A 14,216-nucleotide genomic window follows, 5' to 3' on the forward strand; every position below is an offset into this window, starting at 1 on the left:
CAAGCTACACAACAACAAGTGCATAAACATCACCAATGAAATTACTATTTAACATGATGAACGACAAGCTTTGAATCCCTTTTGAACCCTTTAACCCCAAAGTCATGCATTCATTAATTTGATAACATATCCAACATGATATTAAGTATAATGGGAGGACTTCTAACCTCCTATTCATCTCCTAATTCACCCTCAAGCAGCTCAATAGTCCAACAACAAGAACAAGTACACCTTTCCATTCTTATGTTGTCCTTTCTCTTCATATTCACAGTACCAACATCGAGTTTGACATGTAGACAATATATTTATAATAACAACATCATAAGAAATTTATTTTCCAAGTTTTCTAATCATTTAAAGTTCATGAAAACAACCTTACCAAAACAGTCCATTAAAAACAATAACATCTCAAACTATTTCAAGACTCCTCTTATGGTATTTTGCTCAAATAATGCAACCAATATACAAACAACTTCAAGCACATGTAGTAGCCAATTTTACTCACCTTAAAAAGTAGAAACAACACGAAATTTCAGCCAAACACAGCCCACAACTATCCTCAATGACACCATAACACTATAGGTATTGTATTCTCTTCTTGAATCAACTTTTGGTGTTAAAGTTGGTGTTTAAACACTTGTAGTTTGCCTTGAAACTCCAATATATATGAAGGAGGGAATTATTCTTACCTTAATCAACAAGAACAACATGAAACCTGAGGTTACTTCACTTTTAAGAATCCCCCCAAAATAACCACAAGATGAAGAACTACGATCTAGCAAGCACCATGGGATTTCTAGCGTTGGATTCATGCTTTTATATTTGGTTTTCACTCTAGAATCATGGAGGCTGCTTTGAGAGTGTTTTGGGAGAGTATAGGGTCTGGTTGGTCTAAAATTGAACCCAAATGAGTCTTGCTCAGATCTTTAAAGTTTGAAGAATCATCAACCGCCTAAGTGGGTCCCATTAGGAGTTGCTTGTGCGGTCTCGGGAAAAAGCAAATATCTCTCTATTCCGATGTCGTGTTGATAAATGGTTTTATGAATTAGAAACTAGACTCATAGATATTCAATTTTGTAGGTGGATAATCCCGTAATTTCAAGTATGTTGGGAGAAAAGCTCAGATACATTTGACCGAAATTTCAGCACATTTATGAATGTAAATTGTGATGACCTTTCCCAACTTTTATTCTACAACTAGCTTGACTTCAGAACATAACACATGACTATCATAAGACTAAAATAACTCATAACATAACCTCCTTATCATGTTGAGCACCATAGTATCACCCCAAAAGTACATGTTATAACATTTCCAACTTGTCGACTTTCGACGAAACTTATTGTTTTTCAATTCGTTTAGCTTCTAAACCTTCCAACCCTCTTGGTACTTATTGTTCATGATCTTAAATATTTGTAACATCCAAGGTAACATGATTAACGTACTTTATATATTTTCAAAGATTATCCCATTTTTGCGCTTACATCAATTGACTTACGACGTACTCTTATATACGAAAGCACGGGGTGTAACATTGTAGAGGTCAGAAATAGGTTTGTAAAAGAAAAGGTATCCAGGTTGCTAAATATAGGTTCTATTCGTGAAGTAAGTTATTGTCATGACCCAAAAATCACACCTGTCGTGATGGCGCCTATCTCAATACTAGGCAAGCCGACAACATCAATAACCCACATTGTTTTCTTTAAGTTTGAAAAACATAATATTGAATTTCATAGAAAATCTCACAATTTCTGACATAGAAATACACTCCCAAAACCCGGTGTCACTGAGTACATGAGCATCTAAATGAATACAAAGCCTGATTGATTAAAAACACTATATGAAAATATAGAACAGTACAATATCTGCGAGGAAGAGAGATAAGGTCAGCGGGTGCCAAGTAGTTACCTTGATAGTCTCCAACTGGTAACACACTGAGGTCTAACAGTCGTCGTGTCTGGAAGCACCTAGATCTGCACACGAGGTGCAGAGTGTAGTGTGAGTACAACCAACTCAAAAAGTAACAAGACTAACCTTTGGGCTAAAAGTAGTGACGAGCTCAACAGGTACAGTCCAGTATAGAAATGACATTCCAGAAATGTAGGCATGCTTTCAAGTTCACAGTTAAACTCAGAACAAATAAAATAAATCAATTCTGAATGATATGAGGAATATGACATCTCTGTATCTACATGCCCATACACATACCGTATGTGATTCACCTTAGAGAAAAGTTCATGTACCCACAATCTAAAAATACTCAATCACTCAGTACCGTATATGGCCAATCCAGCCCAGGGAAGATCCATCCCAAGTATGTATGCATATCCATCAACTGACAGTCAGTCACTCGGTACTGAATCAATAGTAGGAGTATCTGCATCAACATCTCTCACAAAGGCCAAATATGACAAACACCCCTTCCCAACCATACGTTGGGCCTTCAAATAAGAAATTACCCTGCTGGGAATATAATATAGAGAACCTCTCCATTCGACCTTCGACAAACCCGGCATCGGCAACGTTACTGTTTTTGCGTGACAATCCAGAATAGCATGACATGGAGACAACCAATCCATACCCAAGATTACATTGAAATCAAACATACTAAGCAATAAGAGATCAACTCTAATCTTCAGTCCCCCAATAGTTACCACACATGACCGATACACACGGTCCACAATAATAGAATCGCCCACCAATGTAGATATATGAACAAGTGAAACTAAGGACTTACGGGGCATATCCAGATAATGAGTAAAGTATGATGATACATACGAATAAGTAGAACCAGGGTCAAATAATATAGAAGCTTCCATGTGGCACACTGAGATAATACCTGTAATCATAGCATCTGAAGCAACAACATTTGGCCTAGCAGGAAAAGCATAGAATAGGGCCTGACCGCTACCTGATCGGCCTCCCCCTCTTGGGCGACCCCTAGCTGACTAAGCCCCACTCCGAGCTGGCTGGGCGGGTAGTGGAGCAACTAGTGCAGAAGTTGTAGCCTGACTCCTTTGCTGAGCTGAACCTCCCATAAGGCAAGGGCAATATCTCGTTATGTGACCCAAGTCTCTACACTCAAAGCAACCCCTTTCTGAAAATGTCGGTAAGTTCTGAGACGGACCTCGAGAACCAGAATAACTGCTGGAAGCACCTGGTGCAAATGAACCCGGAACTGAAGGAGTACGTGACGTACTTTGGGCTGGCAGGGCACTGAGAGATGATTGACCCTGATGAGAACTGTATGAACCATGGCTGGATGATGCACCACGGTGAACTGGACGACCCATCTGAGCGTTCATCTAAGGGCGACCCCTGCTGTGCTAGGACTGTCCTCCAGAAGGTGCCCCATCAGAACTGCCCAAACCTCGAAGCCTCTTAGCCTCTCTCTCACCATGCTCCTGGCTACGGACCACCTCTATCTGCCGAGCAATGTTAACCACCTTGTCAAAAGTGGCAGCATATACCCTCTCCCTAGTCATTAGCAACCACAGCTGATACATGAGGCCATCAATGAACCTCCTAATCCTCTCCCTATCAGTGGGAATCAATCAAACTGCATGACGAGCCAACTCAGAAAACCTCATCTCATACTAGGTCACAGACATGCCATCCTGCCGAAGCTGCTCAAGCTGTCTGCACAGCTTCTCCCTGCGAGACTACGACACGAACTTCACCAAAAAGAGAACAGAGAACTCCTGCCATGTAAGTGGTGCTGCACCGACTGGCCTATGCCTCTCATAAGCCTCCCACCATCTGAAGGCAGCCCCAGAAAATTGAAAAGTAGTGAATGAGACCCCACTGGTCTCCAGAATACCCGCTGTCTGAAGCATCCGCTGGTACTTATCCAGAAAACCCTGAGCATCTTCTTACTCATCACCGCTAAATGATGGAGGTCAAAGCCTTCCAAATCTCTCAAGTCTCCTATGCTCATCATTTGCCATAACGGGGACTACCGAGGCCTGAGCAGCTGTAGCCGGCTAGGCTGGTAGTGCCCCCGGTATCTGAATTCCCTGCACTACCTGCTCTGGAGTACGGGTGATAGGGGTATGAGTACCTCCCCCGGCCTGAGAAGTATCATGTGCGGCCTGAGCCGAAACCACCTGAGCAAGTCCAGTGCAAACTGTCAATATCTGGGCCAAAGCCTCCTAAAGTCCTGGAATCACTATGGGCATAGTTGGTGCCTGAGCTGGTCTTGTCGGCTCAGCTATATCTGGGATCTACTCCTGAGCTGGAGTAACTGGTGGTGCTACAGGTGCTGCTCCATCTACTATACGAGCTACACCTCTACCTCGGCCCCTACCTTTACCTCGGCCCTACCTCTACCACGGCCCCGGCCTCTCGCGGCCCTAACTGGTGGCACTGGTGGCTGACCGTCTGATCTGGTAGTACGTGTCCTCACCATTTGTGAGAGAATAGAATAACAGAAATTTAGTTTTCGGAATCAACAAATTCGCATGACAGGATACAAGAAAGTGAAATTTTCCTAAGGGTTCTGTAGCTCCTCGAAGATAAGTACAGACGTCTCCGTACCGATCCGCAAGACTCTACTAAACCTGCTCATGACTCGTGAGACCTATATAACCTAGGCTCTGATACAAACTTGTCACGACCTAAAAATCACACTTATCGTGATGGCGCCTATCTCAATACTAGAAAAGCTGACAACATCAATATCCCACATTTGTTTCTTTAAGTTTGAAAAACAAAATATTGAATTTCATAGAAAATCTCACAATTTCTAACATAGAAATACACTCCCAAAACCCGGTGTCACCGAGTACATGAGCATCTAAATGAATACAAAGTCTAACTGATTAAAAATACTATCTGAAAATATAGAACAATACAATATCTGCGAGGAAGAGAGACAAGGTAAGCGGATGCCAAGCAGCTACCTTGATAGTCTACAACTGTTAACACACTGAGGTCTAATAGTCGCCATGTCTGGAAGCACCTGGATCTGCACACGAGGTGCAGACTGTAGTATGAGTACAACTAACATAATAAGTAACAAGACTAACTTTTGGGCTGAAATTAGTGACGAGCTCAGCAGGTACAGTCCAGTATAGAAGTGAAAGTACAGAAACATAGGCATTCTTTTAAGTTCATAGTTAAACTCAGTACAAATAAAATAAATCAATTTTGAATGTTATGAGGAATATGAAATCTCTGTATCTACATGCCTATACACATACCGTATGTGATTCACCTTAGTGAAAACTTCGTGTACTCACAATCTAAAAATACTCAATCACTCAGTACTGTATATAGCCAATCCAGCCCACGGAAGATCCACCCCAACTATGTATGTATATCCATCAACTGACAGTTAGTTACTCAGTACTATATAGGGTCAATCCAATCTAGGGGAAGATCCATCCCCGAATATCAATAATTCGGACAAGATCCATGTCCAGGGAAGATCCATCCCTCAATATATATATATATATATATATATATATATATATATATATGTATGTATGTATGTATATATGGCAAAATCCATGCTGTAACGACTCGATCGGTCATTTTGAGTTTTATAACCCCGTTCCCCCCATTTACTGCTCAAGTTATTCTTTATAGTTATTTTATGACTTAACGGGTTAGTTGGTTCGGGCCCGGAAGGATTTCAGAGTGAAATGAGGCACTTGGTCTCATAATTGAAAACTTAAGTTGGAAAAGTTAATCGGATATTGACTTATATGTAAACGACCTCGGATTTGAATTCTGATGATTCCAATAGCTCTGTATGGTGATTTTTGACTGAGGAGCATGTCCGGAAAAATTATTTGGAAGTCCGTAGTGGAATTAGGCTTGAAATGACGAAAGTCGAATTTTTGGCAAGTTTAACCGAGGGGTTGACTTTTTGATATCGGGGTCAAAATCTGATTTTGAAAATTTTAATAGGTCAGTTATGTCATTTATGACTTGTGTGCAAAATTTGAGGTCAATCAGACTTGATATGATAGGTTCCGACGTCGTTTGTGGAAACTTGAAATTTCAAAGTTCATTAGGCTTGAATTGGGGTGTGATTTGTGGTTTTAGTGTTCTTTGAGGGTTCGACTAAGTTCGTATGATGTTATGGGACTTGACGGTACGTTTGGTTGAGGTCCCGGGGGCCTCGGGTGAGTTTTGGGAGATTAACAGATCATTTTTGGACCTGGCATATTGGCTGAAGACTGCTGGTGTGTTTTTCTGGTTTCCTTCTTCGCTTTCGCGAGTGGGCCCTCGCATTCGCGAAGGGGACTTTGAGGTAGGCAAGATTTTCCCTTCGCATTCGCGAGGGGGTCTTGCATTCGCGAAGAGGAGCTAAGTTGTTCATCGCGTTCGCGATTGGGTATCGCGTTCGCGAAGGGAAAACAATAGTGGGCATGTGTTTTTGCCTTCGCATTCGCGAAGAGGAGCTCATGCTTATGAAGAAGAGCTCAGTAAAACATTGCGTTCGCGAGCAGTGACTAGCGTTCGCGAAGAGCAATGTTAGGCATCACGATTTTGTGCTTCGCGAACGCGAGGGACTTGTTGCATTTGCGAAGAAGCGAGGTCTGGACAGAAAGTTTTGATATCAAGGTCAAAATATGATTTCGAAAATTTTAATAGGTCTGTTATGTCATTTATGACTTGTGTGCAAAATTTGAGGTCAATTAGACTTGATTTGATAGGTTCCAACGTCGTTTGTGGAAACTTAAAATTTCAAAGTTTATTAGGCTTGAATTGAGGTATGATTCGTGGTTTTAGCGTTCTTTGAGGGTTCAACTAAGTTCATATGATGTTATGGGACTTGACGGTACGTTTGGTTGAGGTCCCGGGGGCCTCGGGTGAGTTTCGGGAGGTTAACAGATCATTTTTGGACCTGGCATATTGGCTGAAGACCGCTGGTGTGTTTTTCTGGTTTCCTTCTTCGCATTCGCGAGTGGGCCCTTGCGTCCGCGAAGAGGAATTTGAGACAGGAAAGATTTTCCCTTCGCATTAGCGAGGGGGTCTCGCGTTCGTGATTGGGTATCGCGTTCGTGAAAGGAAACAATAGCGGGCATGGGTTTTTACCTTCGCATTCGCGAAGAGGAGCTCGCATTTGCCAAGAAGAGCTCGGTAAAATATTGCGTTCACGTGCAGTATCTCGCATTGGCGAAGAGAAATGTTAGGCAGCATGATTTAGTGCTTCGCGAACGTGAGGGACCTGTCGCGTTTGCGAAGAAGAGAGGTCTGGACAGAAAGTTTAAGTTCTGAAAATAGAACTTCATCCCATTTTCTATTTTTGACGAACTGGAGCTCGGGAAGAGGCGATATTTGGGAGATTTTCAAGGAAAGCAACGGGGTAAGTGTTCGTAACTCATTATTGGTCAAATTACCCGAATCCATGATTATTTTTAACATTTAATGAGTGAATTAAGTTGGAAAGACTAGAAAACCCTCTTTGTTTAATTTAAAGATTTGAGGGTCATGTTGATATTATAATTAAGTAATGGTTAGACTCGTGGTTGAATGGGCTTTCGGATTTTGTAACTTTTGTTGGGTTCCGAGGTGTGAACCCCACAGACAAATTTTGAGTTACATTTCGGATTTTTATGGAAAAATTATATTTTTATATGGAACTAATTCCAATAAATGTTATTGACTGAATCGAATTATTTGTGGCTAGATTCGAGTCATTTGGAGGCCAATTCACGAGGCAAAGACCTAGCGGAATAAAGAATTTCACGGTTTGAGGTAAGTAACAGTTCTAAATTTGGTCTTGAGGGTATGAAACCCCAGAATATGCATTATATGATTGGTTTTGAGGTGGAGCACATACTTGGTGATAGGCGTGTGGGTGTGCACCGTAGGAATTATGACTTGGTCAATTTCATGGAACTGTGTAGTTGAAAAATCTTTTGATATCCGTACATATTTCCCCGTATTAGAGAAATTGATCTATGAATCATGTTTAAATCATATAATTACACTGTTGGGACCCACAGAGGTCGTGTACTTATGAAATTATTTGCTAAATTGTTGTTTTGCACTCAGTCACAGTTCTATTTGCACATTTTTACCCTAGTCTGTCTTATTCATTATTGATGCATCATAGCATTGTTGTTGGGCTGCTTATTATGATTTCTGAGAGCCTGAGAGGCTAGAGAGGTTGATGACTGAGTGAGGCCGAGGGCCTAATTGTGAGGATATTTATGGATCGGGCTGCACGTCGCAACATGCTTTATTGATTTATGCCATGATTGGCTTGATATAGCGCTTGGGCTGAAGGAGCCCCTTCGGAGTATGTACATACCCCCAGTGAGCGCAGGTATCTACTGAGTGCGAGTGTCGAGTGATGAACGACTGTGAGGGAAGAGTGACTGTGAGGAAAGAGTGACTGTGAGGTTGGAGTGAATCAGAGGACTGAGTGAATGTTACTCTGAGAGGATGCATTGATTTCATTATTAACTACATTTCAGCTGTCATATATCACTATTTTGTAAATTTCGGAAAAATATTATTTTCTGTTTTGGTCAAACTTGATATGAAATTTCAGTGAAATCTTAAATGTTGAACTTGAGAGCATGCCTACTCATTTATATTGGAAAGTACTATATTTGGACTTAGCTGAGAAGCTCGTTACTACTTTCAGTTCTTTATTTATTATTGTTACTTACTGAGTTGGATATGCTCATACAACACCCTGCACTTCGTGTGCAGATCCAGGTGATCCCAGATACAGTGGGCGTTGATTCTTTCACACAACCGATTTTTCGGAGATTCAGAGGTAGCTACCATGTTTTGCAGACCTTGTCTCTCCTTCCCTATCATTTTGTTTATTGTATTTGGTTTCAGATTATTATAGACCACGTTTTCTAGACTTTTAATGTATAGATGCTCGTATACTCAGTGACACCAGGTTTTTGGAGTATGTGTATCGATATTTACGAGAGTTGTGGATTGTGTTTAAATATTATATTTTCAAACTTAAAAGAATTGTGTTATATTGAGGTTATCGGCTTGCCTAATATCGAGATAGGCGCCATCACGACAGGTTAGGATTTTGGGTCGTGACACAAGCCCAGGGAAGATCTATATATATATATATATATATATATATATATATATCAACTGCGCTCACTGTGGGGGTGCAGACTTCGGAGGGGCTCCTTCAGCCCAAGCGCTATAATATCCAGATCCAGGCATAAATAAATAAATGTAAATATCACTCAGAATCTCCAGTCTCCCGGGCTCTCAATGACATAAAAATCTACCCGACATGATGATATGATGTATCAATAAATGATAACAGATACTGAGATATGACATGCAAGTAACAGATGTGACTGAGTACAAAATTATATTTCAAATAAATAGTTCAACAGCAATACAACGCATCTCTGTTCTAAAATATCTGCACGTAGCCAAATCATGATTTTTAATACGAGTCTCAGCTCAATTTCCTAACACGTGGAGAATATGCAAATAATAATATGATTCTTTAATTTTACAACTTAACAGAATTTATTCAAGTCACAATTTCTATGGTGCACGTCCACACGCTCGTCACCTATCGTGTGCGTCACCTCGAAACAATTTATATAACACCGAATTCGAGGATTCATACCCTCAGAACTAAGTTTGGAAGTGTTACTTATCTCAAACTATGTAATTCTTTATTCCGCGATGCCTTTGCCTCGCGAATTGGCCTCTGAACACCTCAAATCTAATCACAATTAATTCGATTCAGTCAATACAAATCTTTGGAATTAATTCCATATGAAAATACTAATTTTCCAACAAAATTCAAAATTTAACTCAAATATTGCCCGTGGGGCCCATATCTCAGAATCCAACAAAAGTTACAAAATATGAACGCCCATTCAACCACGAGTCCAACCATACAAACTTTACCAAATTCCGACATCAACTCGACCCTCAAATCTTCAAATTATTCCAAGAGGGTTTTCTAAATTTCCAACTTAATTCACCAATTAAATGTTAAAAATAATCATGGATTCGGGTAATTTGACCAATATTGAGTTAAGAAACACTTACCCCATTGTTTTCCTTGAAAATCTCCCGAACATCGCCTCTTCTAGAGCTCTAATTCGTCAAAAATTCAGAACTTAAACTTTTTGCCCAACGATTCCTTCTTCGCGTTCGCGGCCCTTGCTTCGCGTTCGCGAAGCACAAAAGTGCTACCAAAATTTTCTCCTTCGCATTCGTGACCTCCTCGTCGTGTTCACGAAGCCTTCCGACCTCTGCCCTTCGCATTCGCGATCCACGAGCCACATTCGCGAAGGCTTAACGCCAGGCAGGCCCCCCCAACTCCCCTTCCTCTTGGCGTTCGCGTCCGCCCACTCGTGTACGCGTAGGCTTCCCCAGCCTCTTCTTCGCATTCGCATCTTCTTCATCGTGTTCGCTATGGGCAAATCTCGGCAGCCCATAAATCCTTCTTCGCGAATGCGTGAGACCCTTCGCGTTCGCTATGAACAACACCAGACACCAGTTTCAACAGTTGCAAAACAAGGAAAAATGATCTGAAACCATCTCGGAACTCACCCAAGGCCCCCGGGATCTCAACCAAATGTACCAACAAGTCCTAAAACATCATATGAACTTAGTCGAAACCTCAAATCACATCAAACAATACTAAGACCACGAATTATACCCAATTTCAAGCTTCATGAAACTAAAAATTTCCAACTTCTACATTCGACGCCGAAACCTATCAAATCAAGTCCGATTAACCTCAATTTTTCACACAAGTCATAAATGCCATAACGGAGTTATTTCAAATTTTTCAGAATCAGATTCCGGCCGCGATATCAAAAAGTCAACTCCCCGGTCAAACTTCCAAACTTAAATTTCTATTTTAGCCATTTTAAGCCTAATTTAGCTACGGGCTACCAAATAATTTTTCGGACACACTCCTAAGTCCAAAATTACCATACAGAGCTATTGAAATCATCAAAACTCTATTTCGAGGTCGTTTAGACATAAGTCGACATCTGATCAGTATTTGAACTTAAGCTTTAAACCTTAGAACTAAGTGTTCCAATTCATTCCAAAACATCACTGGACCCGAACCAATCATCCCGGCAAGTCACATAATAACTGTAAAGCATAAATTGAGCAGTAAATGGAGGAATATGATTGTAATACTCAAAACGACCGGCCGGATCGTTACAATTATCCTGATTGGTTAGGTAATGTAGTAGTTATGCCTAAAAAGAATAATAAGTTTAGAATGTGTATTGACTATAAAGATTTAAATAAGGCTTGCCTTAAAGATTATTTTCTATTGCCAAACATTGTAAAATGATTGATGCTACGACTGGCCATGAATTGCTGAGTTTTCTTGATGCATACTCCAGGTATAATCAAATTAGGATGCACCTAGAGAATAAAGAAAAAACCTCATTTATCACAAAATTTGGCACATATTGCTATAATGTGTTTGGGCTTAAAGATACCCGATCCACTTATTAGAGGCTCGTTAATAAGATGTTTGAGCATCAAATTGGTAAAACCATGGAAGTTTATATTAATGACATGTTGGTTAAGTCTCTCAGTGCAGGAGATCATTTGACTCATCTACATAAGTCATTTGATATCTTGAGAAAATACAACATGAAGCTCAATCTGAAAAATTACGCTTTCGGAGTTAGGTTCGGGAAGTTTCTTGGGTTCTTGGTTTCTCAAAGAGGAATTGAAGTAACCCTGAAAAGATCAAGGCCATAGAAGATATCGCAAATCAACTCAAAAGTGTAAAGGAGGTGCATAGGTTGACCGATAGGTTGGCGGCCCTTAGTAGATTCATATCGAGGTCATTGGAGAAATGTCACTGTTTCCTTTCACTATTGAAGAAGAATAATGACTTCTTGTGGACTTCAGAGTGCCATCAAGCGTTTAAAGACTTGAAGAGGTACTTGTCCAGTCCTCCGTTAATGTCTAACCTAAAGGAGGGGGAATAATAATTTATTTATTTAGAGGTATCAGAAGTTGCGATAATTGCAGTTCTAGTTCGGGAGGAAGAAAGTACGCAATTTCCTATATATTATGTTATTAAGATACTTTCAGGTGCGGAAATACATTACCCGCAGGTGGAAATATTTTCTCTAGCTCTTGTAGTTGCCTCTAGAAAGCTTCGACCCTACTTGCAACACCACCTAATAGCTATTGTAACGACCTTCCCTTGAGGAACGTCCTTCATAAACCTGAATTATCGGGTCGATTGGCTAAATGGGCAGTTGAAATTAGTGAATTTGATATTGAATATAGACCTCAGACTGCTATTAAGCCACAAGTTTTGGCCGACTTTGTGGTTGATTTTAGTCTGGGAATGATTTATTTAGGTCCTAAAGAAGCTGCTCTGGTATCGGAAATTGTCTCTGGTGTATGGACCTTGTTTGCAGATGGAACATCCAACGTAAAAGGTCCGATCTTGGGATAGTACTAGTCACTCCTTCGGGATAAATTCTAAGACAGGACATTAGAACTGTTCTGTTGATTAAAATAAAGTCGAGTATGAAGCTTTTATTGCAGGACTTGAATTAGCCCGGGGACTAGGCTCCGAGGAGATTGAAGTAAAATGTGACTCCCAACATGTAGTAAATCAGATATATGGGATCTTTGATACCAAAAAAGAGAGCATGTAGTAGTACTTGAATAAAGTTCATTTTTTACTTTTCCGGTTCATGGAGTGGTCGGTGATTCATATCCTAAGAGAAGAAAACATGGAGTCAGATGCAATGGCCAATTTAGGTTCGTCCACGAAAATAAAAGGAGCTGATTCCGATGCAGTTGTTTAGCTATTGCATTCAATCCTAGATGTGGATGGATATTGCAAAATTAACTCAACCAACCGAATTTGGGATTGGAGAAATGCTTTTATAGAATATTCAAGCACGAAAAATTGTTTGAAGATTCTAAAGCCTCCCAGGCATTACGAACAAAAGCTGCCAGGTATTGCCTTGTTGGATAAACAATTGTGCAAAAGGTCTTTCTAGGGTCCGTTGGCTCGGTGTTTAGGAACATCAGAGGCTGATTATGTGATAAGAGAATTTCATGAAGGAGTTTGTAGAAATCACTCCGATGCGGATTCATTGGTGCTTAAATGAATAATGGTCGATTACTATTGGCCCTAGATGGAACAAGATGCAAAGGTGTTTGTACAAACACGTGATAAGTGCCAGCGTTATGCTCATTTGGTGCATCAGCCGGAGGAGCTTTTACATTCAGTGGTGTTACCGTGGCCATTCATGAAATGTGGGATGGATATAGTCGGTCCTTTGCCTCAAGTGCCTGGGCATGTAAAATTTCATTTAATTTTGATTGATTATTTCACTAAGTGTGTTGAACCAGGTGCTTTCAAGAAGAATGGAGAGCGAGAAGTGACTGATTTTATTTGGGATCATATCATTTGCCGGTTTGGAATATCAAAAGAAACTGCTTTTGACAATGAGTCACAATTTATAGGTTTCAAGATTACAAAATTCCTAGAGAGATTGAAGATTAAAAGGATCACATCTTTCCTATACCACCCAAGTGCTAATGGTCAAGCGGAGTCAACCTACCAGATGATAATTCAAAAATTCAAAAGTAAATTAGAGGATGATAAAGGCAAATGGCCAGAAGAGCTGCCGGAGTATTGTGGGCATATCGAACGACGGAAAAATCGAGCACATGAGAAATACCTTTTTCCATTGTATACGGTGTCGAAACTTTAATTACGGTGGAGATTAGGGAACCAACCATAAGGTATTCCCAAGCAAACAAGCAGGAGAATTATGAAGCAATGTTGATTGAGTTGGACTTGCTTGAGGAGCGTCACAACTTAGCTTATGTAAGGATGGTGACACAAAAGCATAGGATTAAACGATACTATAATTGCAGAGCAAATCTTCGTTATATCAAAATCGGAGACTTGATTTTATGAAAGGTAACTCATAATACCCAGAAAGCCAACACTGAAAAGATAGGACTCACCTGGGAAGGACCTTACCAGATTTTAGTTATAACCGGTAAAGGGTTATATCAACTAAAAAATCAAGAAAGAGTGAAATTACCAAGCAACTAGAATGTGACTCACCTTAAAAATATTATTATTGAAGATCCTATATGATACTGAAAGTATGTATTGCACTCTTTTTTCTTTCGTCCAGCTTTTGTCCCAGTTGGATTTTTCTGGCAAGGTTTTTAATGAGGCAGCAATGTAAAGCATACTTCGGAGAAGGATCGTTAACAACAACAA

General features: G+C 40.3%; 1 protein-coding gene across 1 annotated transcript; it reads left to right on the plus strand.

The window, feature by feature from the left end:
- Positions 1-13,110: 13,110 nt before the first annotated feature.
- Positions 13,111-13,692, plus strand: LOC138905718 (uncharacterized). The gene has a single exon (XM_070194242.1). It carries the CDS (start codon positions 13,111-13,113, stop codon positions 13,690-13,692), a length of 582 nt encoding a protein of 193 aa, XP_070050343.1.
- Positions 13,693-14,216: the final 524 nt, after the last annotated feature.

The sequence above is a fragment of the Nicotiana tomentosiformis genome, chromosome 2 (genome assembly GCF_000390325.3).
Source record: "Nicotiana tomentosiformis chromosome 2, ASM39032v3, whole genome shotgun sequence".
Classification (NCBI taxonomy): Eukaryota; Viridiplantae; Streptophyta; class Magnoliopsida; order Solanales; family Solanaceae; genus Nicotiana; species Nicotiana tomentosiformis.

Bases quoted from the DNA above. Each gene is read 5' to 3' on its own strand.
- LOC138905718 (XM_070194242.1), top strand. From the start codon at position 13,111: ATGGAACAAGATGCAAAGGTGTTTGTACAAACACGTGATAAGTGCCAG.